Source organism: Caretta caretta, chromosome 1, assembly GCF_965140235.1.
Source record: "Caretta caretta isolate rCarCar2 chromosome 1, rCarCar1.hap1, whole genome shotgun sequence".
Classification (NCBI taxonomy): domain Eukaryota; kingdom Metazoa; phylum Chordata; order Testudines; family Cheloniidae; genus Caretta; species Caretta caretta.
This window is the reverse complement of record NC_134206.1, coordinates 339662861-339689363: the sequence shown is the minus strand read 5'-3', so window position 1 is coordinate 339689363 and position 26503 is coordinate 339662861. Positions and strand designations below refer to the sequence as shown.

General features: G+C 45.5%; 1 protein-coding gene across 1 annotated transcript in view; it reads left to right on the top strand.

Annotated features, from left to right (window-relative positions):
• Window positions 1–973: 973 nt before the first annotated feature.
• Window positions 974–26503, top strand: part of MCM10 (minichromosome maintenance 10 replication initiation factor) — a 34306-nt gene continuing 8776 nt past the window's right edge. Inside the window, exons 1-16 of the mRNA XM_048836574.2 lie at window positions 974–1032; window positions 4099–4153; window positions 6520–6846; window positions 7825–7929; window positions 8648–8782; window positions 9157–9331; window positions 10405–10570; window positions 11941–12108; window positions 13700–13816; window positions 15973–16172; window positions 17236–17336; window positions 18376–18486; window positions 18573–18690; window positions 19177–19396; window positions 21873–22014; window positions 23914–24032. Coding sequence (XP_048692531.2) covers window positions 4147–4153; window positions 6520–6846; window positions 7825–7929; window positions 8648–8782; window positions 9157–9331; window positions 10405–10570; window positions 11941–12108; window positions 13700–13816; window positions 15973–16172; window positions 17236–17336; window positions 18376–18486; window positions 18573–18690; window positions 19177–19396; window positions 21873–22014; window positions 23914–24032 — 2211 coding nt within the window. The 5' untranslated portion in view covers window positions 974–1032; window positions 4099–4146. The remainder of the gene's footprint in view (window positions 1033–4098; window positions 4154–6519; window positions 6847–7824; window positions 7930–8647; window positions 8783–9156; window positions 9332–10404; window positions 10571–11940; window positions 12109–13699; window positions 13817–15972; window positions 16173–17235; window positions 17337–18375; window positions 18487–18572; window positions 18691–19176; window positions 19397–21872; window positions 22015–23913; window positions 24033–26503) is intronic.

Genomic DNA, 26503 nt, shown 5'->3' with positions numbered 1-26503 from the left:
TCATATCTGACTATACGTGGGAAATGTTGAAACAGACTGCACACATTTTTTTTTTTTTTTTTGGCAAATTCACAATGCAAGCAAATTATAAATGAGATTTCTTTTCAATTACAATAATCCCTAGGTGCTACTTTAAATAGGCAGACTGTAATTCTCTCCCTTGGAATTACAATCTGAAGCAGAGCAAACTGCTCCTGGCTGGCTGGCAGCTGGGCTGGTCTGGGTTCCAAAAATTGTACGGAGTTGGGGAATGGTGGCCTGTGTGGATGCAGGAGTGGTTTAGGCCAGGTGCCAGCCAGCTCCCCAGGAGCAGGGGGCATCATACGGGGGTGTCCAGCAGTTTTCTCTTGGGGCACAGAGGTTGGTGTGCTAGAGGGCCATGCAGCTGCCCCTTGGGGCACGGTGATGTCTTGGGATGCTGAGGCATTCCACTGGGAATGGGTTTGACATACATGCGGGATGTCCCATTGTAGTGGGGTAAGAGTGTGGCAATATGGCAGCCCTTTCGTGTAGCACCACCGCTGCACTTGGTGACGTGCAGCAGTCTGTAGGGTGACCTATTGGTCTGATGTCATCACCCTGCTTTCTGTGACATCAGCAGGCAGTTTCCCATGACATCATCATTATGGTGCTTGGTCAGCGGCCAGTGCTTTAGTGGTTTTTGCCCAGCGAGGTTGCGCCAAGGCTTGCAGGCGGAAGAACGAGGAGCTCAAGGCAGGCATTTAACAAACATTAGTCCCAAAGAGGTAGCCCTCGAACATGATGCATGCCTGCCCCTAAGCAAGATGGCACCACTGGCTTCACAACACTACTCTACCAGACACAGGACTGCGCCGCCCTTAATAAAGATGGCGCAGTTCCCACGGCTCGCCGTTTTGCGGGCCAGAGATGCTGTACGCATGCGCAGCACTCCAGCGTCTGTCCCCTGGCCGGGGAGGCAGTTGCGCCTGCGTGTGACCCGAGAGGCGAGGGGGCGGGGCCTAGTTAGAATTTTGGCGGGTGACCCGGCTGAGGGGAGCGGAGCTGCGCGCGGTAAGTGCGGGGCCTGCCCGGAGCAGGAGATCGGGGGCCGTTAGAGGAGGAGGAGGAAGAGGGTCGGGGATCTGCGGGAGTCCCGGCGATCGGGGTTGTGGATTCCTGGGCAGGGGTCTCCGAGGGGCGAGAGGGGGACACGGGGTCTGTGCTCGGGGAGGGGGATTCGGGGGCAGGGGTCCCAGGCGGGGAAGGATCGGGGGTCTCAGGGGGGTCGCGATCCCCTTCTCATCTCAGGAGGGTCGCTGAGGGAGGAGTCCCGCGGGGGCAAGGATCGGGTCGGAGGGGACTCCAGGAGGAGAGGAGATCCGGGCTGTGGATTGCCTGGGTGGGAGAAGGGGGCTGGGGATCCCTGGGGGCGGGAGGGGGAGTCCCGTGGGGGGCAGGTTCGGTGCTGGGGGATGTGGAGTCGGGGATGGCTCTGGCGGCGCCCAGGGAAGGGAAGGGAAGGGAAGGGAAGGGAAGGGGGGAAGAGTCATGGATAGTTCTGGGAGGTGTCTCTGTCTGGATGCTCATGAGGCCGGTCACGGCTGTGAAGCATCTCGCAGGTGATTCAAAGAGATGGGGAGTGGGTCAGAAATGAAACCAGCTCCTCCCTGACTGCTCCCCACACACCCTGCAGGGTAACCGGGGAGCCTCACGCTGCACCCGATCTCCTGATGTACTCCCTTTTCCATGGGGTGATGATTAAAATGTTATGGCTCCAGCTCCCTTTGCCTTGCTGCGTGTGGCTGTGTGCCAGGATGGACCTCAGCATTGTTTGGATGTGGGAGGGGGCAGGAGGTTGAGGCACCAGATGGGGTGAGGCGGGCTCTGGGCGGTGCTCACCTGGTGGGCTTCCCAGAAGTGGTGACATCCCCCTCGCTCAGCTGCTAGGCAGAGGCGTGGCCAGGCAGCTCTGCGGGCTGCCTTTGCCTGCAGACACCTCCCCCGCAGCTCCCGTTGGCGGTGGTTCCTGGCCAATGGGAGCTGTGAAGCCAGTGCTCTGGGTGGGGGCAGCCCGCAGAGCTGAGCGGGGGGGATGTCGCCACTTCCGAAGAGCCCCCTAGGTAAGCACCGCCCAGAGCCTGCCTCACCCTGTCCAGTGCCCCAACCCCCTGCTCCCTGCCACACGGGGATGGGGTGCAGCACGGTGACCCGAGACTGCCCCAGCAGGGGCCAGTGCATCTGGTGTAGGCAGGGGCTGCCTGAGCTGCCCCTGAGCAAGGTGCACCGGCCGCTGCAGAAGTCATGGAAAGTCACGGAATCCGTGACTTCCTTGACAAACTTGCAGCCTTAAACATTATCACTTTGGCTGAAACTTCTCAAGCAGCTTTAGAGTTTACAGCAAACATTTCTTAGGGGTGGTTTACACTAGGAGCTTACATGGGTTTAGCTATGTCTTTCAGGGGTGTGAAAATTCCACCCCCCTGAGAGATGTACATATACCCTAACCCCTGGTGTAGACAACACTAGGTCAACAGAAGAATTGTTCCGTTGACCCCTCTCAGGGAGGTGGATGGAGTACCTACACCGGCGAACATAGGTAGTGTCTACACTGAAGCGCTACATAACCATAGATCTCTGTGTGTGTATAAGAAACTGTGCTACTTGATATTAGTAGTTCTTGTTCTGCCATCACCCACTCTATTTTTGCTGTCCCTTGTATCTTATTTTCTGACTTCAGGAGTTAAACTCTTTGGGGTATGGGGCCATATCTGTTTTTCTCAGTAATGCTCCTGGCACACTTTTGGGTGCTGCACCCAATTTCGTTTATCCACTTGACTCTTCAGTGCTGACCAAATGATGTTTTCCCCATTAAATAAACTTTCCAGATTATTGTTTGATGATCTCTAAAGCAATGTTCAATGTCTTTGAAGAAATCTGCTTGTCCAGTAACCTATAATAAGCAATAGGAGAAACTGAGTTCTTCCCACGCACCACCACTTGTTTCCTGTCTAATTAATAATATCAAAGTTTGGTGCTCCAGATTTCTAGGGAAGTGTCCATATGTTTGGATCATCATCCTGAAATATACTGAAATACTCATATACTGAAATAAAAACGGGTCCATCTATTTTAATGACTGTGTGTTGAAAGAAGCACAAGAAACCTAGAAATAAAACACAGATTTATAAGAGTGAGAGTGATTAACCATTAGAACAAACTATCAAAGGAAGTGGTGGATTCTCCATCTCTTGAAGCTTTCACATCAACACTGGATGCCTTTCTGGAAGATACTCTATAATAAAACACAAGTTATTTGGTTCAATACAGGAGTAAGTGGATGAAACTCTATGGGTTGTGTTACACAGGAGGTCCAAATAGGAGAGCCATTGGTCCCTTCAGGCTTTAAAAATCTATGAATCTATTAACGTGTTTGGGTGGTTTGTTTTTTAAATAAGGAACCTAATGTTCTGATGCTGCAAAGAGCTCAGCATGGAGCCCAATTGACTTCAGTTGTTGACCTTGGGCCTGCATGTAGCTCACTGCAGGATCAGAATCTAAATGCAGAAAAATGAAATGCAACATTATAGAGATCTTAAACCAAAAATTAGAGTTCACATAAGATGAGACACAAAAAGTAAGCATAGTAAATAGAGGAACTGGGGAAGAAACACTTGCTAAAGGGAGGTGGGCATGGTTTGTAAGTTACTTCTGAGTTACTTTGGTATAAATGTGAGCCTGTAATTCAGTGTCCCTACAATAAGAAACCAATGATAGCTTATGGACTAAGAAATCATATGTACATGCAAAGTAGAGGAGATAAGCTCACCATGTTGAGGGAGCCTGTGTTGTCTAATGGTTAAATCATGGGACTGGATTCTCATCCCTGCTCTGCCATTAATTTGCTATGTAGTGGTATAGAAGTGTAAACTATTTCAGTTGGAAGCTTTGAGAGGATTATTATCATCTGTGCATAGGGGGTTGGTGAAATAAGGAAGTGGCCAAGACAGCAACCATTGCAGTTCTAAATAGTTAAACACATTAAGAAATCTTTGGATTTGTGTCCCCAGTTTATGCATTGAATCCTTGTTTTATTTGTCATGCAAGTTAACAAGATTGCTGCTTTTCTCTCCCTAACAGCTGAGATTCTTCCTTTGGGGACTCTGCTGAAGAAGTCCTGTTGAAATCATGGATGGTGAGAAATGAAGTTTTCCTTCGCCCCGCTTTCCTTTTACATCTAGGGCCAATAAATGAGTGTACTTAATGAGTTCAGAGTTAATGAGTTCATGGTTGTAAACTGCATTTAACTAGTGTAAAATTAAATCACAGTAATTGTTTATTAGCAGATGCCTTTGAGGTCCAGAGACTAAGGCTATGTCTACCCTAGCACTTTTATTGTTAAAACTTTTGTCGGTCGGGTGTAGAAAAAACACACCCCTGAATGACAAAAGTTTCACCAACAAAAGTGCCAGTGTGGACAGCACTATGTTGGCGGGAGACACTCTCCCGCCAACATAGCAACTGCCGCTCGTCGGGGGTGGTTTAATTATGCCGGCCGGAGAGCTCTCTCCCGCCAGCATAGAGCAGCTACACAGGAGACCTTATAGTGGCACAGCTCCAACAGTACAGCTGTGCCGCTATAAGGTCTGTAGTGTAGAAGTATCCGAAATCCCCTACCAATCTATACAAAATGCCTCCTTCAATTGGGCTGCTTTGGCACATCTTGTTATATCAATAAAATAAAAACCAGCAGGATCTTACTAAAGGGGAAAAGGCAAAATGCCACATTTATTGTGAATACAGAAAGAATCATAGTAAGCAGTTAGTTATAGCTATAACATTCCATTCTATCTCATATTTATTCACACATTCATTCATACACACACACACAGAGGTTCTGCAAGGTTGTTATCATAGTTACCAGCCTTGGAGTTGCTCATGCCAAGCCACTTGCCAGGTGGCCTGGACATGAGGAGGGAGCAGGGCCTTGTCAGATGCTCATCTGATGCTCCTGGAAGTTGGTTTGCAGGATCAGACCCCAAAGTTCTCACTTTCTAGAGTCCATTTTTATAGGAATTTCTTCCTATGCCAGTCTATGGGAATTGCTTCATCATGCTGTTGCTGAATCAGTCAGCAGATAGCACATTCCTGATGACTCCGTGCTGCCGGGTGTTATCTTGTTCTTTGGTTCTCCCATTCTTGAGGCTGTTGGGTGGATTCCAGTCTGCCCTCCGGGGGTCCTCTGGTTATTTCCACTTGACGCCATCTTCAGCCAATGGACGCTGGATTCTTAGGCTGGCACCTCCCTGATCATTCAGTTATTATCCACACCAAGCATCCATTCACATACATCCTCTATCTCTATTTTAATCACAATTGTTAACAAAGCGAGATGAATACAACAAAAGGGTGGGGAGTCTCTGGGTGCTGTTTCTGTTGTTACAGAGTATTGCTTTGAGTCTCTCTCTGTGTGAGTAGTTGTTGTTACAAAGAATTGCTTTGAGAACAGACTGTCTGAGAATGTACTAACACATTTAGCAGCTTGCAAGTTTCACACATAGAGGCAGAGAAACAGTACCAAAAACCAAGAGACCTCTTAATTAGTAATACCCTGGAATTTAAACTATGGGGAATCAAACTCATTTGTGATTTTAACACAGAACTTCTTTAATATGATCCAACAATCTTCAGCATCAAAGGCTAAATCACGCGATTGTTCTTTCCTTTGAATTTCATCTCCCCTCAGTCTGTTTCGTTCCTCTCTCTCTACTCATGTTTCTTTACTGCCTGGTCCCTTCTGGCCCTGCACATATTTCCTTGGTGCTTGATCCCCTTCTTCCCCAGACATGCTGCCCAGCTGCTTGGTCCCCATGCTCTCCTGGATATGCTCCCCTTCTTCTTTGATCCCATTGATATTTCCTGCTGATGACTGGCAGTTCCACCCCCACTAGTGGCTCTGATCCTTTTGGACAGCTCCTGTTTCTACTTTTTCAGACCTCCAGGCTCTTCTTTGTAATGAGGCTGCCAACAAGGAAATGCTAGCAAATTGGGGCCTGCCAGCTTTCTGCGGGCCATTGATGGACCACAGTTTGGAAGCCTGGGCAATAAACCAAAAATTAATCTAGAACTAAAATAATATAGAGCACACCTAACAAGCTGTAGAAATCTCCTGTCATTCACTGTGTTTCTGCCTGCAGCTCCAATGTACCTTTCTTGATCAACATAGCTGACAATTTCCGCTCCTTGCTTTGTTGTTTCCCATGTAATTTTTTTTTATACATAGCGAATTTTAAAGAAATAGTGTCTCAGACACATTGTTTTACATTAGACGAAGAGATTGGAAGCTATTCTGTATTCCATTGTTGTCTTCCTTTTTCCAACAGCAGATTTGTTTGGGGCTAACTTATGGTTTTATAAAAAAACCAGTGCTCTGATTACATCTAATTAGCGATCGACTTTTCTTTGTAATTAGATGTGATTGCAATATCTTGGGCACATATTACATTGCAGTTTTCCTTTAATTGGGCTGTGGTGACTCTTGGTTTGATTGGTTTGTTGCAGGTGATGAAGACTTGGAGCTGTTGGCTTCCCTGTTAGAAGAGAATGAGGTAGCTGAGGATGAGAATACTCCTGAAGAGACCACAGCTCACTCAGATGAGGCTGGAGAACCAGATGAGTATGATGAGCTGTTTGACGCAGAGGATGATGCATCCTACACCGAGGAGGTTGATGCTGAGGAGAGTGAAGCCAGTGAGCAGAAGGAAAATGCATCTGCGTTGTTTGGAGATGTGGATGACCTGACAGAAGAAGAGGAAGAAACTGTACAGGAAATACCCTGTTCTCCAGCTCTCAATCAGGAGAAGGAGAAAAACAATCAAGATTTGCAAGGTTTGCTAAACAGCAATTTTTGTCTGATTTGTCATGCCCTTCAAGCTCATGACCTTCAAATATATATAGTCTCTTTACAAGCTGCGGGGATCACTAGAGAGCTGATTGGGGTGTACCAGAGGGCTCACGGGATTGGTTAGGGATATAGAGCTCTTCCTCTCAAGTCTCCAGTTCAACTCCAACCCTGTTGGGAAGTGGTTGAAAGCGCTCATGAAGACTCTTGAGTGGCCTGGGTTAAGTAAGTATATTGGGGTTAGTCCAGTTTTAAATGTCCACATGGCAAAATTTACCATCCCAAATGCCACCTTTGTCAATAGAGAGACCAAGGACTGAATGAGCCCATTCTATGGACAAAGAGTTCTTCACCCTCTAGGGCTGTCACTCTGGCACCTTTCACCAGTACAAAAAAAATAATCACACACTTAAACTTCAACAACAGGCAGTTCATCGGAACTGCTTCTTGTGTGTTTACTGATCTTTGGGGCTGAATCTGATTGCATTGGTTAAAGTCTTAATATAAAAATGAGCATCAGAGTAACTTATAGGGGTAGTATCAATGCTATTGTTACTATGCTAAGTTGAGCCATGGAGACACACACCTGTTGCCAATCGCAGCTGTACGGTCCAGTCCTGGTACTTTTGAAGCTGGTACTGAGTACTCTCACTTCATTGCTTGTATTGAGAGGAAATATTAATGCACATGGCATAGCATCACCTAAGTAGTGTTGATTGTATGAAGAAATACCTTTGTTAAAGAAAAATTCAGCTCCAGTGGGGCTGCTGGGAAAGTCTGTGCTCCCTGTGAGCCTTACAGAACTTGAGCTTTCTTTTTATCATGGTGTCAGTCCTTTTTCTCTCTCCCCTTAGAATCACTTCTAAATTCCCATGATTTAGTAAAGCCACTAAGCTTCCAGTAATCTTGTAAATCTTAATCCATGCTGGTTTCCTGCTAGCTTCATTATTTCTTTTCTCTCCTAGATGAGCTGAGGAAATTGCAAGAGCAGATGAAGAAGTTACAGGAGCAGTTACAAATGACTGCAATTGGGCAGCCATCCAGCTCAGGCCCTCAGAAAAAAACCCTTGGTAACTAGGTTAATTAAACACATTTATCATGTCTCCACATCCAAACTTGTATTTATAGTCAAGTCTTGCAGAAAACTAGGTGTCTAGACAACTAGGCAAAAGCTGTCAACTAGTAGAAGGGGGCAGCCTGGTTGAGAGAACACAGGCCTGGGTTCTGTTCTTTGTTGCTACAAATTTCTTGTGTCACCTTGGGCAAGTCACTAAATCACTGACCCTCAGTTTCCCCATCTGTAAAATGGGGATGATGCTCTGGAGGGTGTTGTACTGACTCACGTGCATAAAGCTCTTTGAGGTCTTCTGATGGAAGCCGCTACATTGGAGCCCATTGTTGGTAGGTGGTACATTTCACACAATATACAGATCACATTGCTTTGTGGTGTTACTGTGAGTGATACACCTGTGTGGTGAATGTGGTAGGGATAAAAGGGAAGAGGGTCATATTTAGGGCTAGCAAAGTGTGTGTTGCCAGTGCTCCTGCTTAATATAGCCTAATGGTTCATTTGTACCTGCTGTCTTGAATCACTGGAGGATGAATGGCTGGTTTCTACCCAGCTGTTACATTTCAAATGCAGGCTTCAGGAGCTGGCAGCTATATGGAAAGGTTTCCACGTTGAGTCCTGTATTTAATTTATACAAGGATGTGTTTAGTTGGAGCAATTATTAGAGTTTGTGTCCAGCCAATGAGGTCTCATTAATATTCTTTGTTTTTGTTGACCAGGTAAATCGCCCTGTATTCCCTTCAAAGAAAGGAAAACTCCGAAACTCCAGGAGTCACCATGTTTCTCTGCTCAGCTCAACGGCCCTTTATCAATAACCAAACAGGGAGCCCAGAAACCAAAACATTCACCATCAGGTATAGGTCTTAGTAACTAGGTTCTGGTGCAGTTAAGCTGCCTTAGCGCTATGCTGCTGTCTGGTAAATATTAGCTCTCGTCTGAGAATATGAAAGTTACACTGTAGATCTGAGGCACTGGCTTCGTCTCTTAAAGGAAACTGCGTCACTTGAGTCATTTACAAGTGAGCAGGAGTTAGTCCTTGAGATTCCACTACAGGGAACAATCCTGTACTTAGGAGGCACAGCTGACTAGCAGAATAAGTTTTTCTCCATCGCTACTGTGGGTAATATGGTCTAGGTTGGTGTCTCTTGTTAAGTTTTTAAATTGCTGAATTTTATAACTGAGAATATTGTTTTTCATTCGTTATGCAGATTTTCCTTCTTATTTACAGAGAATAAGAGTCCTCCTCCAAGGCCAATATCAAGTTCATCATTTCAACCACTCAGATCTACTCCTGGGAACAGGCCCAAAATGGCCACCAGAGACCGGACTCCTCAAGTGCAAGGGAGTTCCAGTGTGACTGATCAGCCAGTCTCTGTGGAAACCTTCTCTGGACTCAGATTAAGGTCAGTGACCCAAAGCTGTTCTGGATGTCAAGGGAACATTTTTAAATAACAGGAGAGATGTGATCCTTCTAATGGACTGTCCCAAAGGTTCTTCCTTTGTCAAATGTATTGTGAATGGGGATCTCGGGCTGTCAGACCAGGGTGAAATTTCTGGTTGGCAGTATTTTATAAATAGCTTTCCCATCCCAGAATGAATATTCTCTGATCAGGGTGGAATGTTAATAATCTAGCAGCAGCACTGGTAGGTAGTTCAGTAATTAGACAGCAACATCTCTGCTGGCTTATTTACCATTTTTTGTCCTCTTCTACAGATGCTAACCATGCTGTTTTCACCTAGAGTCCATTTCTAACAATGTAGTAATTTTATTAGACAGTGTGCTTAGAACTGCTTCTGTCACAATATGTTCAGAGATGGTGTGGAGGCAAGGGAGACATGATGGAGCCTGCTCCTGCTTCAATCAAAATGAATGGGTGTCTTGCTATGGACTTCAATGTGAGCAGGAGGGGGCCCTCAGGAGTTGACCCATATTCCCAATGCTTGTTGTGACCACAAAAGGTCTCTTGTTACTTGAAATGGCTTTCCTCATTGGAAAGAGCGGTGAATTTCAAACCCGCACTCATGCTTGGGCAGCAATATTGTTCAGTCCTTGCTGAAATGAATAGAATTAACCACAGATACAAGTTTAACTTGTTGTGTTGGTACTTGGACACAACTAATTACATCAGCAGCCTTCAAATATTTGTATGTTTAACACCAGTAACTGACAGGAATTGTTTCAGGCTTTCTAAGATTGTACAGCTAGGAGGAATGGGATGAAATCAGGTGCAGAACATACTTTTCATTGACTCCTATTAGACTGTGGAGTGATCTACCGGGGGGATGCTGGGCTCTTTAAGAACAGAGCACTACATACTGTACTCCCAAGAACAGTCCTGCAATGATGGTGGTTGGGGATGGGCTAGACAGTCTAATAGGTCTCTTGCTGTAATTTCATGAATGTAAAAGCTATTGGTCATCTCCATGTATTGGTGCTAATGTTAGTGGTCTCTATATGCTCTGTTTCTTCATGTAGAAAACCCCGTGTGTCATCAGTGGAAATAGACAGGAAAATGGCTGGACGGAAGCTGATCAGACTGTCTCAACTGCAAGGCAAGCTGGCTGGGGGGAATCTGGAGGAAACAGACTGGGTAACATTTGGAGTCATAATAAAGAAAATCACCCCTCAGAGCTCAAATAACGTAAGCAGTTTTGTTCTATTCTCAATTAAATGAGGGTATTTTCACTGACAGGCTAATTAGATTTTGCACATTTTGTCAGCCAACTCCACATTCTTGTTTTAATTAAAACAAGCTACTATATTACATTTGAATATTCTCAGTAGTCTAGGTTAATTCAATGCTGCTAGTGTCAGCTCTCATATGAGAACCTGGATGCATGGCATAAGATTGTCACCTACAGAATGATGTATAAATCTGCTCATTCTGTTGTGGTACATGCATTCTGTAGGATTATTTCATCTTTATTATGACTTATATTGTTATGAATTGCTAAATTCACTAGTTTTGGCCCCCAGAAGAGCAGCTACCTCTATGAAAGCAGAAGTCACAATATTAAATAGCACCAAAAAAAATAAAAGCAGTCTCAAAAGGTGAGCTGATGTCTAGCTCATGAAATCACAAGATAGAAAAGATCTGTTAGGTCACTCAGTCGTTTTCCCTTCCAATGAAGGCTTGGCAGAATTCAATTGTTATTATTTATAATTTTGAGAGATATCAATATTTGTTTTTAAGCATTTTTTTCCCTATATTTATCCATTTAAATTTTCACAGTTGCAGGAAATTATGGAGGGGACAAGCAATAACTAATGACAATAGATGTTGAGATTCAAAAAGTTAAAGGGTTATAAGTGTTAAAAAACAAATTGTCAACATCCCATGTCAAAATATACAAAGTACGTAGCTGAAAATCAAACTCTAATAAGTTCCCAAGCAGAATTTTTCTTTCTTTGCGTATTTGTAAATTTTGGTTATCATTATTGGAAATATTTTTTGTTGGTTTGTGTGTAAGGTGAAATAGATGTTTGTTGACATTTACCAATTAAAATTCAATCCTTCCAAGCCTACTTATCATAGACTTACTAGGGCTTTGTTCAATCTTGTTCTAAAAATGCCAAATCATGGGGCTTCTACCAGTTCACTTGTGATCATTCTACAAGCTAGTATTTTGTCAGCAGACGACACGGAGCTGAACACAAGGTCTGTGTTCTAGATCCAGCTAGGTAGTCTTAGGCAAAACTCTTCCTCAATTTCATCATCTGTAAAATGGGGTCAACTCATACTGTACGGGATATTATGGATTAATAAGAGTCTGTGTGAAGTGCTCTATAGCTATTAAGTATTGGTAACAGGAGCAAGAACAGCGGTCACAATTACATGTTTAACAATTACCTTTGTAAGTAAATAATGTTGTCATAGTATTCCCTAGCCTATACTAAATATAGAGAACAAAGGCAAAATAGTAACAAGTTCCGTGCAGATTGCTGTAAGCCTGGGCAATATCAGTGGTTTTCTTATTAAGATCTTAAAGGGAAAACCAATGTCTGTTCCAGGGCAAAACTTTCAGTATCTGGCGGCTGAACGACCTGCGTGATCTGAACAGCTGTGTCTCGTTGTTTTTGTTCGGTGATGTCCACAAAGAACACTGGAAGACAGACCAAGGCATGGTCATTGGGCTGCTCAATGCTAATCCCATGAAACCTAAAGAGGGCTCGGATGAGGTAAGAGTGTTTTTATTCTCTTGGACTCATAATTTTATTGGGCTGTCACTGGGAAATGTTTCAAAACACTTTGCCCAACTGATGTTGTAATTCAGAGTGCCCTCAGAAGGAAAAGTGCTTGGAAATTCATATCCCACCCTGCAATGCATTCTATAAAATACCTCCAGCCCTACCACAGCTCCTTGTCTTGTTTCCCTGGAACCCTGAGCATATAAAGCTGGGATTTCCTTTTCCTCACTTGACAATAAACAGATTATATGTCGAAAGGGTCTCTTAGAATCATAGAATATCAGGGTTGGAAGGGACCCCAGAAGGTCATCTAGTCCAACCCCCTGCTCGAAGCAGGACCAATTCCCAGTTAAATCATCCCAGCCAGGGCTTTGTCAAGCCTGACCTTAAAAACCTCTAAGGAAGGAGATTCTACCACCTCCCTAGGTAACGCATTCCAGTGTTTCACCACCCTCATAGTGAAAAAGTTTTTCCTGATATCCAATCTAAACCTCCCCCACTGCAACTTGAGACCATTACTCCTCGTTCTGTCATCTGCTACCATTGAGAATAGTCTAGAGCCATCCTCTTTGGAACCCCCTTTCAGGTAGTTGAAAGCAGCTATCAAATCCCCCCTCATTCTTCTCTTCTGCAGATTAAAGAATCCCAGCTCCCTCAGCCTCTCCTCATAAGTCATGTGTTCTAGACCCCTAATCATTTTTGTTGCCCTTCGCTGGACTCTCTCCAATTTATCCACATCCTTCTTGTAGTGTGGGGCCCAAAACTGGACACAGTACTCCAGATGAGGCCTCACCAATGTCGAATAGAGGGAACGATCACGTCCCTCGATCTGCTCTCTTGTTTTTCCCCTTTCTTTTCTTTCCTTTTCCAGAAGGCTAGGAGTTTTTACCTCCTCTTTTCCGTTAGAGCCACTGTTTTTCAGTAATTCTCCCTGGACCTGATTTATGGGCATATAGCAGTATTTGACCCCTTGTCACAATGACTGCCAATCCGCTTCTGAGGAAGGCCAACACCCCTTCTGGTACAGGCGGTGCCTTGAACTGCGGTGGACAGTGAGCTAGCCTGAGCCCTTGTGTACAGTGGGCTAGCCTGGTATAAATCTTTCAATTAAAGTGAACTGTAAAAGGTGCTAACTTCCAGTAATGACATATGAAGCCGTCTGTCTATCCACAGAATGCATACAGCATGGTCCATAGCAATGCAGCCTAGTCATACCAATATAGCTAAGCTCTGTTCCAAGGATGACCGTGTTCAGGACTGAGCAGGTATTTGGTCTCCATGCCTGTTCAGTCTTTGGCTTCTCTGTGGAGACTTCCAGCAGCCGGGCCACTTGATGGTGGCTTTTGTCCTGCGAACACATGTTCACTAGAAATTTGGACTGAGACCATCTACTGGCTCATAATCCATCAATTTGCTGTCCTGTGGTAAATTACATTTGGTCACTACCAACCTAGACAGGAACTGAACCAATGACCTGGAGATCAAGGGCTCTGTTTCATTACCATCCTGTGACCCATCCAGCCCCTCTCCAGAAGTCTGTTTATTGAGCCTTGGGTTTACTCTTTGTGCTGTTTCTTTTTAGATGTGTTTGTCTGTTGATCACCCCCAAAAGATATTACTTTTGGGTGAAGCTCTGGACTTGGGAACCTGCAAAGCTAGGAAGAAGAATGGTGACCCATGTACACAGATTGTTAACCTGGTATGTATCTGTTGTTGCTTTTATGGGTCACTGATGAAGGAAAATCTGGCTGGTGCCTTTGAGCCAGTGCTCTGATTCTGTGCATTACTATTGGGTCGTAATTTATAACTAATGTGTGTGTCATTAGTTGTGTCAATGGGCAGGCCTTCACCTGCATGCCCCCTTGTGGGCTGTTGGTGCTCTACAGGTGGCCTGCCTCGGTTTCCCCATTTTTTTAAGGCTCTCTCAGTCAAATTGCTAAAACTCTTCTCAAGTCCAGAAACGCATCTCCCTGGGGCAGGATTTATTAACAGAATATTCAAAATAAAATTTCTCAAATCCCCATCAAATCTTGACTCCTTGTCTCCCTACTTGGGGTCTCCCAGGCCTTCCCCGCCTCTAGCCTTTTACTCAAAAACTCAGGGTTTCCTGCTGCAGTCTACTTACTCCCTGCAGCCACTCCCTGCTGTCTCAGGCCTCTGCTGAAGCATCTTATGTCCAAAGACTCTGCCGTCTCTCTCTCCCTGAGCATCCCCCCTTGCTGGCAGCTTCCTGCTGCTCTTTATAGGAGAATTATAGAATGGTAAGACTGGAAGAGAGCTCAAGAGATCATCTAGTCCAGTCCCGTGCACTCATGGCAGAACTAAGTATTATCTAGACCATCCCTGACAGGTGTTTGTCTCACCTGCTCTTAACCCAGCTGGTTCTACTAACTAAACCCCACACCACATCGTCGGTGTGGCAGTCAGGGCTAATGGTATGATACTTGCCTGCTCCAGGCCTGCAGCCTTTAGGGGCAGGCCACTCCATTAAAAGTGGGAAGGTCAAGAAGGAGGAAATGAAATCTTAATCTAATCTAAATATCCTTTGGTCACCATGTGCTATGTTAAGATGTGAGCTTTGCCATCTCTGCAAGGGACCCTATGAGAGTGGAGCCCCTCTGATAATCTTTGGGTTCAGTTCTACCCAGATATATACACAAGCAAATGCATCTTGAAAACTGTTCCCTTGTGACTAAGACTCAGTACATGCTCACAGCTCTGATGTCAAGACCATGTATCGAGAGTATAGAGTTGTGAAGAAGGAAGGGTTTGGGTGTGGGGAATATTCTAGTTTCCACTGGCGTCTGAGTTGGTGGTAGTTCATCCAGGCTGAGAGTTCAGACAGATGTGGAGATGAGCAGAGAGGGGAATCATCCCAATAAGAGCAGAGCCGAGCACCCACAGGTAGGTGTAGAAGGAAAAGAGTACAGGCTTAGTACAGAACCTTGAAGGATACCAGCAAAATGGGGGAGGATTGGAAGTGGGGTAGAAGCATTTGGAGATGGAGGAGGACAGTAATTGTATAAGACATTTGCAACAACATTGGAACGTGCTTATATGTCAGCACATGGTGACATGGATGTGCAGTATCCTAAACCTCAACTGCATCAATAAACATCTAGAGCTGGCAGTAATGAGCCTTGGGGAGGACATTTCCTGGCGGCTAACCTGGCTGGAGGAGGTGACTGGTTCTTGGCTAACAAGCACAACGTGCCTGATCTGGAAGGTATTGCTACTAGAAACCCTGTACATAGAACTACATAGAGAATGACGTTATTTCAATTGTGATGGAAAGTTAATGAACACCATGAGTGGAGGGTGCTGTTCACAGTATTGATCCCTCCCAACAGACAAACTAGGACAATCACTGATTTTAATCTCTATTCTCTCTTGGGTTTATATTGAAACGTGTCTGTAAACTTTTTTAACTGGCTGTAGGAAACTTCTCATTTTTAGTGTTGCTTTTCTTCCATGTCTATGCTTGTAAAGAGGCCGTGTAACTGAAGGTCATGAGCCATGGCCACATACATACTGATGACCCAGATGTCGGTGAGGTGAAACCTTGGACCTGCAGACTTTGAGAATAAGCTATTCTAAGAGGGAATATGTAAGACATTAGTGTGTGGGATCTTGTCTCCCTCTAGTGACTGGTCCCTGCATTATAACAGCCTTCAACCCACAGTGGTAGAGGCCTGTGTGTGTGTTGGTCAAGCTCAATACTTGCTGGTGACTCATCATGTTTGTATGAGCACAGCTTAGTTACAAAAAGATATTGTTGTTTTTCTCAGGGGAAATGTTATCTATCAATCTCCAGTTAGTCTTCAATTACAGAGCTCCCTTATTTCTTTCCTTCAGAATGACTGTGAATATTGCCAGTACCACGTACAATCCCAGTACAAGAGGCTCAGCTCGAAGCGGGCAGATTTGCAGTCTAGCTTCTCCAGTGGCCGTGCTCCAAAAAGGATAGCTTGCAAAAATCCCAGCTTGAAGGAGCGGCTCTGTCAGGATGGGTTTTACTATGGAGGTGTTTCTTCAGCAGCCTACGCAGCCTCAGTGTAAGAGAAACTGCTTAATTTCCTTGCAGCCCTTGGCTCTTTGGCAGAATTCACTTCCTGACTACTTATAAGTGTGCCTGAAGTTACCTTTAAAGAGACCAGCATTCCTTTGGGTTCACTAAATTAACCAAACAGGAATAAACTGCTCTGAGCCACACCGCATTTGGCAGGGAGCCTGCCTGGCCATCCAAGGTAAGCAGTCAGTGCTTGGATGGAAAACACCTTCCTATCCTTGAGGTGGTGTTGGTGAGTTGGTATGTGATGTTCTTACCTCAGAATCTGTACCACAACAATACCGCATTGTGAGGCTGGGGATGCTGTGCTGCCCTCTTTCAAAGGAGGGGTAAATTTAAGTCCTGAGCACTTAGGGTCATTAAAGATCCCTGGGCACTTTTAACCACTGTGTCCTGGCCAAATGCTATCGTGGGTAATTACATTCTGATGACATATCCCTGGATCTTGTGTTTTTTCACTTCCTAACTTAAATGATATGATGTTGCTGTGTGTTATTAAATACCTACTGCCTCCCACCTGGGAGTGATGGGTGAAGTGAGCTGTATGTATCCGGTCTCTACTTCACATGGGTTCTGAGACTTAATTGGACCCTTTCCAAATCCCAGTGAAGTCAGCAGTGGAAAGACTCCCATTGACTTGAGTGGAAGCTGGATCATGCCCAATACTTGCAAATCACTTTTAGGATTCTCCTAACAATGCTACCTGATTACCTCATTAAATGACATGTGTGGCTGCATGTAGCAATCTCTCCTATCTTTTTCTTGAGCTAAAATTAGCCAGATTTCGTCAAAGTCTCTGTGTCTCCTTAATACTCAGAAATGTGTATCTAAATCTTGGCAGAAATGGGAAGCCCAAGTCTTTGAGATACAAAAGATTACAGCACAATGTCCCTACTTGTGAAGGAAGCACCTGCTCAGAGTGAACGATGGGTAATTGGAGCATTTGGGGAGTTGCTGAGCTGATACTCAAACTCCAGTACTGCTCCTCACCCTTTACTGCTACGTGTCTTGGAGCAGCACTCACTTTTTGTGGGGTTTTGTCTCTGTAGTGCAGCAGCTGCAGCCCCTAAGAAGAAGATACAAACCACTCTCACGAATCTGGTCGTAAAAGGAACCGACGCAATTGTACAGGAAACTAGAGAGAAAATAGGTAACTTTCTTTCTTCCCGTCACATGCTTTCCGCTTGCTGTGTGACATGTCTGTGGAGCCCATGATGTGTGAGCTAGTTTAGAGCCTCTGGGAAATTCTGTAGTTACAAAGATGGCCAGTTTGAATTCACTTCCCCAAATGATGTAAACTACCTCCCTCTGGTATCACAGCTGCACAGAGAATGTCCAGCTCTCTTCAGAGTATGTTTTGTACCTCTCTTTTATTATACAACCTCCTGCACGCACATACCTCTGGGATAGAAAATTACTGGCCAAAGTGTGGAACTTGCTCCATCCAGTCCTTGGCCAGCATGAAAAAGTTACTGCTAGACTGAGGGAGCACTGGTAATTCTAAGATCTCCAATTGTGAATCACTGGGCTGAAAACAAATGACTTGAACCATTGGAAACAGGGTTTTCACGATTTCTGGGGACATTGAGTATGCCCCGAAGAGAGAGGCATGCTGGGGTGGTCCCAGCACAGTCCTGGGAGATGGGGATCTCAAGAGTGCTAATCCTGGCTCTGACACATTCCTTCCATGGCATTGAGCAAGTCACTTAACCTCTCTGCCTCCATTTCCCTTTCTGTAAATAGGATAGCCCTTGTTGGGCCTCCCAGGGGAGAGAGGAAGGCTGGTCTAGTGGTTAGGCACTAGTGTGGGACTTGGGAGATTTGGTTCAATTGGTATATTTCTGTGTGATGCTGTACAAGTCACTTAGTATCTCTCTGCTTCAATTCCCCCTTTGTAAAACATGTCCCTGCCTCCCAGGGGTGTTGTGAGGATAAATACATTAAAGATAGTGAAGTGCTCAGATACTAGAGTAATGGGGCCATCTAAGTACCAAAATAAAGAGGTGGGATGTTGTGAAGCTAGTTTGTGACCTCTGTTAAGATGAGAGTACTATGTGAGCACTGAATATTATGTTTCATAGCCATTCTCATGTTAGAAATGTTTGATGCATTAAGTGTGAGTGCTGAAGCCAGACCTACATTTCCCTTCCTGGTTCTGAGTCTGTTGGGTTTTTTGTACACTGCTCCAGGTATGGTGAAGAGACCCATGCCATGTACTGATGAATTCAAAGAATTGTTGGCAATGCCAACCTTTGGAGCACGAAACCTCTGCAAACACTTGGCCAAAGCAGATGCAGCAGGTATGTCCAGGTACTCCCGTGACACTCCCCTTTGCTGAGCCTTGGCTCATTCCTTGCAAGTCTCACTGTCTGTATATTTATTTCAGATGCTCGAGGGAAGCAAGGATCTGCCTTCCAGTCTATCTCCGCTTCAGCACTGCTCAAACAACAGAAACAGCAAATGCTGGAGGCCAGAAAAAAGCGATCAGAAGATATACAGAGGCGGTAAAACACTCTCCATCATCTGATGTTTTACAGGCAGACTGTCCTGTTAGGTGGGAGGGTTTAAAGTTTTATGAAACCTATCTAACTAGCAATATCATGAGGCTTATTTCAGTGAACAGTCAAATGCTGCATCATTGTGCCTGAGAACCAGAAAGGATAATGTAGGGAGAGTGTTAGAGCAGGAGGCTGGGAACCATGATTCCTGGGATCTGCCTACTCTGTGACTGACTTACCTACCTCACAGGGTTGTGGTGAGCCTTAATGTTTGCAGAGTGGTTTGAGCTCTGATTAAAAGGAAACTGACCAGCCTAACTGCACTATCCAACTGGGTGACATGCAGAATGCTTTAATAGCAATACAGGCAAGGCCTCTCCCATTGAACAATGGCTTACAATATGGCTTCTAAAGTCAATTGTACTATTTTCGAGCTTTTCGATTTGCCAAGATGAATCATGACTATACTTCAGTGTTTTTGTCCTCTTTTAGGTTTCTTCAGAAGACAACAAAAACCAATAGCCCAGCTTTACCATCCTCCTCAGGGCTCCGCTCTCCAACCCCAGGGGCTGAATTTCCCAAAGCTGCAAAAATGTCAACCCCTCAAGCACCTAGGCTGGGGATAGGCCTCTCTGAGGGCGATGACGTCCTCTTCTTTGATGATTCTCCACCTCCAGTACCAAAACTGAATGGTTTAGCAGAAGCTAAAAAGGTAACAATCCCTTTGAACAGTTGGACTTTGAGCTCCTGACATGGGTCATGTTGCAACATGCAGCCTTTACTTCCGAGATCAACGTGTTAAGCTCTGTTGTACCCCATTGTAAGCTTCTAATTCCGATTAGCTGTTTGTGTCCAAGACACCATGCTACTAGTTTGTCTTTCAGTAAGTATTCAAAGTGGTAGGATATCTGCTAAAGAAAATCTGTGCTATGCAAACTTCTGGCACTGGGATTTGGAGTCTCACCTCTTGCTGGTTGAAATCCTGCCTGAGTCAGTCATGAGTGAGGTATTACTGACTGGCCTATGAGAAATGATTTGCTGTCAGTCTAAATCCTAAGGCACAAGTGTCAGCATCACAGAAGCCATCGTTCTAACTGGCACCCTTGCTGTCAGTCTTAGCCAAGGACATGGATTGGGTACTTCCTACTCCTGGGGGTGGTCCGCTCCAGGTCAAGATTGAGGCCCACTGCCTTGCGTAGGGGAGCTTGCACCCCCTAGCACTTCACTGTGTCTGACCGTCAGTCTGGCACCTCACACTGTGAAATTGACTTTAAAAAAGAAGTTGAGTCACAAACCTGCTGCACTTTAGTTTCCTTTGATCTGAAGGTGGGATTGACTCCCCCTTCAGCAAGTGGCCATTCTTTGGAGATTGCTTTGAAGGAGACGTATTTGTGTGTTTCTAGGACAGTACACAGCAGGGATTTAAAATGTCAGCACCAGAAAACAAGCTCAGTACATGTACCAGGATGGGGTGCATAAGCACATTCACTCCCAGAGGCCAAAGGCTTTCCCTGAAAGCTCATATTATGCACTGTGCAAACATAAATTCTTGTTTGCCCCGGTTTCTGAGACAAACCTGGGAGATCTGCAGTAGCTGCACAGAAAGCAAGAGTGTTATCCGCACTCTGTTTGCTAAAGCCTGTTTTGTTTTCCATTTTGAGAGATGTTTTGAGTTTTAAGCTCCTCAGAGATGTTATAAAAATATCAGTGTTCCCTCTAATTTTTTACGTCCATGTACAGAATGAATTTTGTTATGTGCACCAATATGGAGGTGATGTGTGACACATCACCTTCATATTGGTGCATGTAACAAAATTAATGTGGTGGGGGTGGGGCTGAGGGGTTCGGAGTGTGGGAGGGGGCAGAGGGTTGGGATGTGGGAAGGAAGTGAGGGCTCTGGGGTGGGGTTGGGGAAGAGGGGTTTGGGGTGTGGGAGGGGGCTCAGGGCTGGGGCAGAGGGTTGGGGTTTGGGAGTATGAGGGCTCTGACTGGGGGTGCAGGCTCTGGGGTGAGGCTGGGGATGAGGGCTTCAGGGTGCAGGAGGGGGCTCAGGGCTGGGGGAGAGGGTTGGGGTGCAGGGGGTGTGGGCTCTGGGGTGGGGCCAGGGATGAGGGGTTTGGGCTGTAGGCCTGCGGTGGGGAGAGAGAACTGTCCCCAGCCCTCTCTCGCCGCAGCAGCTCGGGGCCGGGGGAGAGGCGCCTCTCCCCAGCTGCGGCAGCTCTGGCGGGGTTGGGCTGGGCCAAGGGAGGGGCTCCTCTCCCCTGGCCACAGCAGATCTGGGGCAGGTCCATATTGTTGCCGAGGGAAGGGTGCCTCTCCCCCGGCCACTGCAGGTCTGCGCTGGGGAGGGGTGCCTCTCCCCTGGCTGCGGCAGGTCCGCCCTGGGGGAGAGGCATCTCTCCCTGGCGCTGCCCTGAGCCCCAGCTCAGGGTTTAATAGGCAGCTGCATGGCTGTGCAGCTTAGAGGGAACTTAGCTCTTGATCATTTTATTAAATGTAACCCCTTCGTGGCTGGGTCCTTTGCCTCAGTCAGTTAACATCCAAGTGAAATCTTTGGAGTGCTAGGATGTACCTTGTACATTCAGCAGCACAGCAGATTCATTGTAATCTGTATTTTTCCATCCTCACTGCCATGAGCTTTAGTAGTCTGGTTCCCAGCCAGCAGAGAATAGGTACGTCTTTCCTTTGCAGGGGTTTAATTTCTTGTCTGTAAGAGAAAATCAACTCCTCGCTAGTGAGATAGAAGAGAGGAATCTAACATTTTTGGATAGATCTGGAGGATTATCTGCAAGTTTCTTTTAGTGCCCAGTTATTAGAGTGATTTATATAGAAATCTCCAGTGATGTTTCCTTTCTGCCTTGAAAATGCAATTTTCTTTGTTCTAGCTCCTCTCTATCTTGTCCAGCACCGTCGTCTGGATCTCAGACACGTAGCCCCGTAACACACCAGTGAGAATTATCAGCCTCGTTTTACAGATTGGGAAACTGAGTCAGTGGTTGGGTGATTTGGCAAAGGCTACACTACTAGGAAATGCAGAGTTGGGATTAGAATTTGGTTGGGATGCCCATGCTAAGTCTAGAACACCTTATTGCTTCTTCCAGTTGACATTTTCCCATCTGCCTTGGAATTAGGAATGTGTGACCTTGGATACTTGTGTTCAACATTAACATTTAGTTCCCATCTTCTAGTTGGCTGCTATAAAGAAACTGCGAGCAAAAGGCCAAATCCTCAATAAAACCAACCCAAACAGTGTTAAACGGAAACGATCTGATCTTGCCGAAGTTCTGGAGATCATGGAGAGAGTTGAGAAAAACATCCCCTCATCACAAGGTATGAAAGCACAGACCTGACTTTAAAAAGTGAGTGCGTTGTACAATACAGTACCCTCCACGTATCACCAGGTGCCTTACGACCAACCATGTTCAGCTCAGCAGCTGCTGATGAATTACAAAAGTACTTTTGTAACTAAAATCACAGGCTGTGTCAAAGAGATTTGGAACTAAAACAGGTTTTCAACCTGATTTTAAAAGGCCTAATTCCATGATGGATCTGGTGACAAAGGTGGGGTATCCTGCTGCTATGGAGACAGACAGACCCTGAAAGCTCTGTCAGAGATCATGCCCAGATTTTTTTTAAAATTGAAAAATAGGATGAGTGCTATTGGATTTTCTGCTGTTGGAAGGAATAGAAACACAAAATCTGTAATTCTGGCTTTAAATCTTTAACCTAGTCATGATCTCTAATCGTGATTTTTTTTTAAAATGTGTATTGTTACTAAGTCCTCCTGGATCATATATGATGCAAGAGCTGAAAGCATGGTAGAAACATCAACGTGTTTATTCATGAACATATCAAGCATGTTGCAACTGTTGGCTGGAAGATGTTCAAGCAGAGCAAAGCATTGTATAATGCCTCACAGTCATCCTGTGAGATAAATATTCTCCCCGTTTCCCTGAAGTGCACACTGCTCCATTTGTCACAATGGATTGTTAACTCTGAAACTAAGAGATGACAATTTTAGGGTGGGAATTCCAATTGTGCCCAACTGATGTAGGAGCAGGAGTCCCACGGACCCTGAGAGGCTTCTTTTCCTAAATCTCCTAATCTTATCCTGAAATGTCATCCTTAATTTTCAGAGTTAACACTTTTATGAATGTGGTATGCACAAATCTCTTTGAAAGGCAATGGGACTTGTGCTCCTAAGTCAGTTAGGCATTGTTGAAAATCTCACCTGTAAATGTCACTATTGCTGACTACTTTGCTGTTGATCATTTTAGCAGAAACATTTCCTGCTGCTTTACTTACCCTACAGCACTTCCCCTGGCTTCTGCAGTATCGTGTGTGTGTGTGTGTAAGGCTGCCGAAATCTTCAGCTTGCCCCCAGCTCTCCCCAAACAACTTACCCAATGCTGCTGGTTGTCAGTAGTGCAGCATATTGCAAACCTGGGCTTACCATAAACTAACTGACTATCCCAATAGGTAGCACGGGCTCTGCTATCCTCATTGACCTTCATAGTTAATTGGTTCCAAGCTTCTTCATTTTAATGAGGCTGCTGCAGAATTTCTAGTCTCCAGAATCCGGGGATAATGCTGCAGAATGTAGGTCCAGCTTGCTACAGGATCCACTGGGCTTTGATCCTGCTCTGGCAAGGAACCTCACTCGGTGTGTACGATACCTGCTATTCTAAGCCTGTTTTCCTCCCTTGGCTCAAGGTATTATAGTATTTGTAATTGTACACAAATTACATACTTGGCTAAATCTCATCAAGGAAAGTGATTTAGTGGCTACAGCGCGAGAGTGACTCATAGCTTCTCCTTCCAGCTCTGCTACTGACTTGCCATGTGTATTCTGGTAAGTCACTTAACCTCTGGTTGAGTTTTCCCCTCTGCATGACGGGAATAATACCAATCTCATAAGTGTTGGGAAGCTTAATTGTTTGTAAAGTACTTTGAGATCTGCAGAAGAGGAAGCTAACATTGTTAGTAGCATTTTATTTTCTCTTGTGATGACTGGATTGGAATTTGTCCTAAGGCCTGTAGCTACTGCACTAATTACACACCCTATTCTCACTCACTTCTCCTTTACAAAATATTATTTCATACGACTTGAGACATCGCTTCGAGTGCTTGTTGTTTGTAAAGTACAAAATGATGGTTATGCTTAGAAAGCAGAGCATGATTTTAAACTTACCCAGCGGCATAAACAGCAACCCTATCTTGTTTCTCTAGCTGCAGATGAACTAGAACCTGCCCAAAAGAAACGTCGAGAACAGCTGGCATATCTGGAGTCTGAAGAGTTCCAGAAAATCCTGAATGCCAAGTCCAAGCACATGGGCGTCCTTAAGGAGGTAATTGCTTTGTACATATACTTGCACTGAGAGTGAAAGTTCAGGATCATTACAAATAATTAGACACTCTAAAATCCAAACCTAGGTGTTGTGTACATGAGCTTTTACAAAATATGCATTCACTAGAAATGTTTCCACAATTTAAAAAAATTCCAGTGAAATTTGTTTGTTGGAATTTCCACATTCCCTTGTAGACACTGCAGCATTGTACTAATATTACTTCTGGGGGAATTCTGCGCCACTGCACAATGCAGAATGTGTGCAGAAATTAATGTTCTGCACAGAATTTTGTCGTCCCCCCCCCACCCCTTACAGAAACGGGCTGCAGAGCTGATGGCTGCCACTAGGGAGCCACTTGACCTGGCAGAGCCCAGCTCACATATAGAAGACAATGCCAGGGGGAGGGAGCTGGAGGGATCCCGGCAGCTACAGTTCCTGGCTGAAGGAAGGAGGCTAGCTACGTGTAGGAAACAACCCAGCATCAGGTTGTTTCTCTCTCTGGATCCCTGGGCTCTTGGGGGCAGTGCAAGTGTCTGGCCTGGAGGGCTGGGGCTGGGCTCTGGAGAGTAGTGGGTGAGGGTGTCTGGGATGGGGGTGGGCCTTGTGGCTGGGCTGTGGGGGAGAAGAGGTGCAGGTGTCTGGGCTGGAGGGTGCCCCGTGGCTGAGCTCTGGGGAGTAGGGGGTGCGAGTTTCTGGGCTGGGGGGTGCCCTGTGTCTGGGCTCTGGGGAAGGGTAGAGTGCAGGTGTCTGGGATGTGACTGGGTTCTTGGGGGGTGGAGCGGGGAAGCTGGGGGCGAACTGCGGCTGGGTTCTGGGGAAGAGCAGGTGTCTGGGGTGGGGGGGGGCACGGCTGGGTTCTGGGGGCAAAGGGATGTGAGTGTCTGGGCTGGGGATGTGCCCTGTGACTGGGCTCTGGGGGGTAGGGGATGAGGGTGTCTGAGCTGGTGGGGGGGTGCAGCTGAGTTCTGGGAGGAGGGGGTGTGAGTGTCTGGGCTTGGGGGGAGGGGGGTGTCACTGCTGGTTTCTGGGAGGAGGGTGTGCAGGTGTCTGGGCTGGGGGGTTGCCCGCGGCTGGGCTATGGAGGGAAGGGAGCTGAGAAACAGGAACTAGGTTGCCCTAGGAGTTTCTTTAACTCTCTACTCCTGGGAGAATGATTTTTTGTGTCTGACATAGTTGCTGACAGGTATTTTGAAATAAATTACCAAAGTAATTGAAACTGATGTGATGATATTGTGTTATTTTGACAAAATATGCAGAATTTTAAAATATTGTGTGCAGAATTTTTAATATTTTGGTGCAGAATTCCCCCAGGAGTATAATATATGAAAACTAGGAGGTGAAACTGACTAGTCTAGCATCATTGTTCAAGGTGCATGAGGTGCAAAGAGCCAGTGAAAACACAGCTATTAAATATCTAAATTATACTGTCAGGTTTAATGTTAGATGGGGTGATAACACCAAGACTTTAGATTTTTAACTTGACAGTGTCCCTTTTAAGACACAGTTGCAACGGTGTGTGGGTGTGCGTAATAAGGGAGATGCTCACATTGGTTATAATTCTTAGTGTATTTATAGCACTTTTCACGGGAGGAGCTCAGAATGCTTTACTTTCTATTTATTTTGTAAAATTAGAACAGATGTCAGAGACCCGTTTAGTCTCAAGGTGAACCTACAAGTCCTGATTTTTTAATTTACTGTTAAAGGCTAGTAACTGCTGTGGCACCTAATAAAAGCTTTTTGAATAAGAATTCTCATTTCCCTTTGTTGGCCCAAGCACAATCCTGCAGGTGTTTCTGAGATGCTGAATGTACAGTGCCCCTCTGTAGCATACACACTTAGACACACCCTGAAATGCAGCTTTGCTATGAGGAGTGACTAAAACCAGCGCATTATTATGAAAGACAGAGCAATTGAGGCACCCACTGGAACAAACCATCATGAATCTCTTCCAGGGTGCTGGCCTAGGTGTCGTGGGACAGGTACAATGCCCCTGTGCCCTAAAGCTCCGGCAGGGAGCGTTATAAGTGGCAGTGTGCGTGACACAGAATGGCTAGTATGACCACCGTGCAGTATTGCAGTTTGCACTGGTTCAGTCCCAGCAGTGCTGGTTGCTATTATGTGATTCTCTGGTGTGGCTGACAAGGCTTTTGAGAGCCCAGGTTGACTTTGCATAGTTCCAAATTCTGCTCTGCTACGGGTGTAAATCTGGCATATCTCCGCTGAACTTTGGGTCTACACTGCTTTTACTGTGGGTGTGTCTCCACTGCAGCTGGAGCTGTAACTTCCAGCTCAGGTAGACATTCCCTCGCTAGCTTTGATCGAGTTAGCATGCTAAAAATAGCAGCCCCACATACAGTCCTGTCTGAGACCCTAGGTATGTACTTGATCAGCTGGCCTATGCTGTGATGGCTGCAGTGCTAGGTTTATTGATATAGATATAGATAGTGCTGGCTTGATCAAAGCTAGTGCAG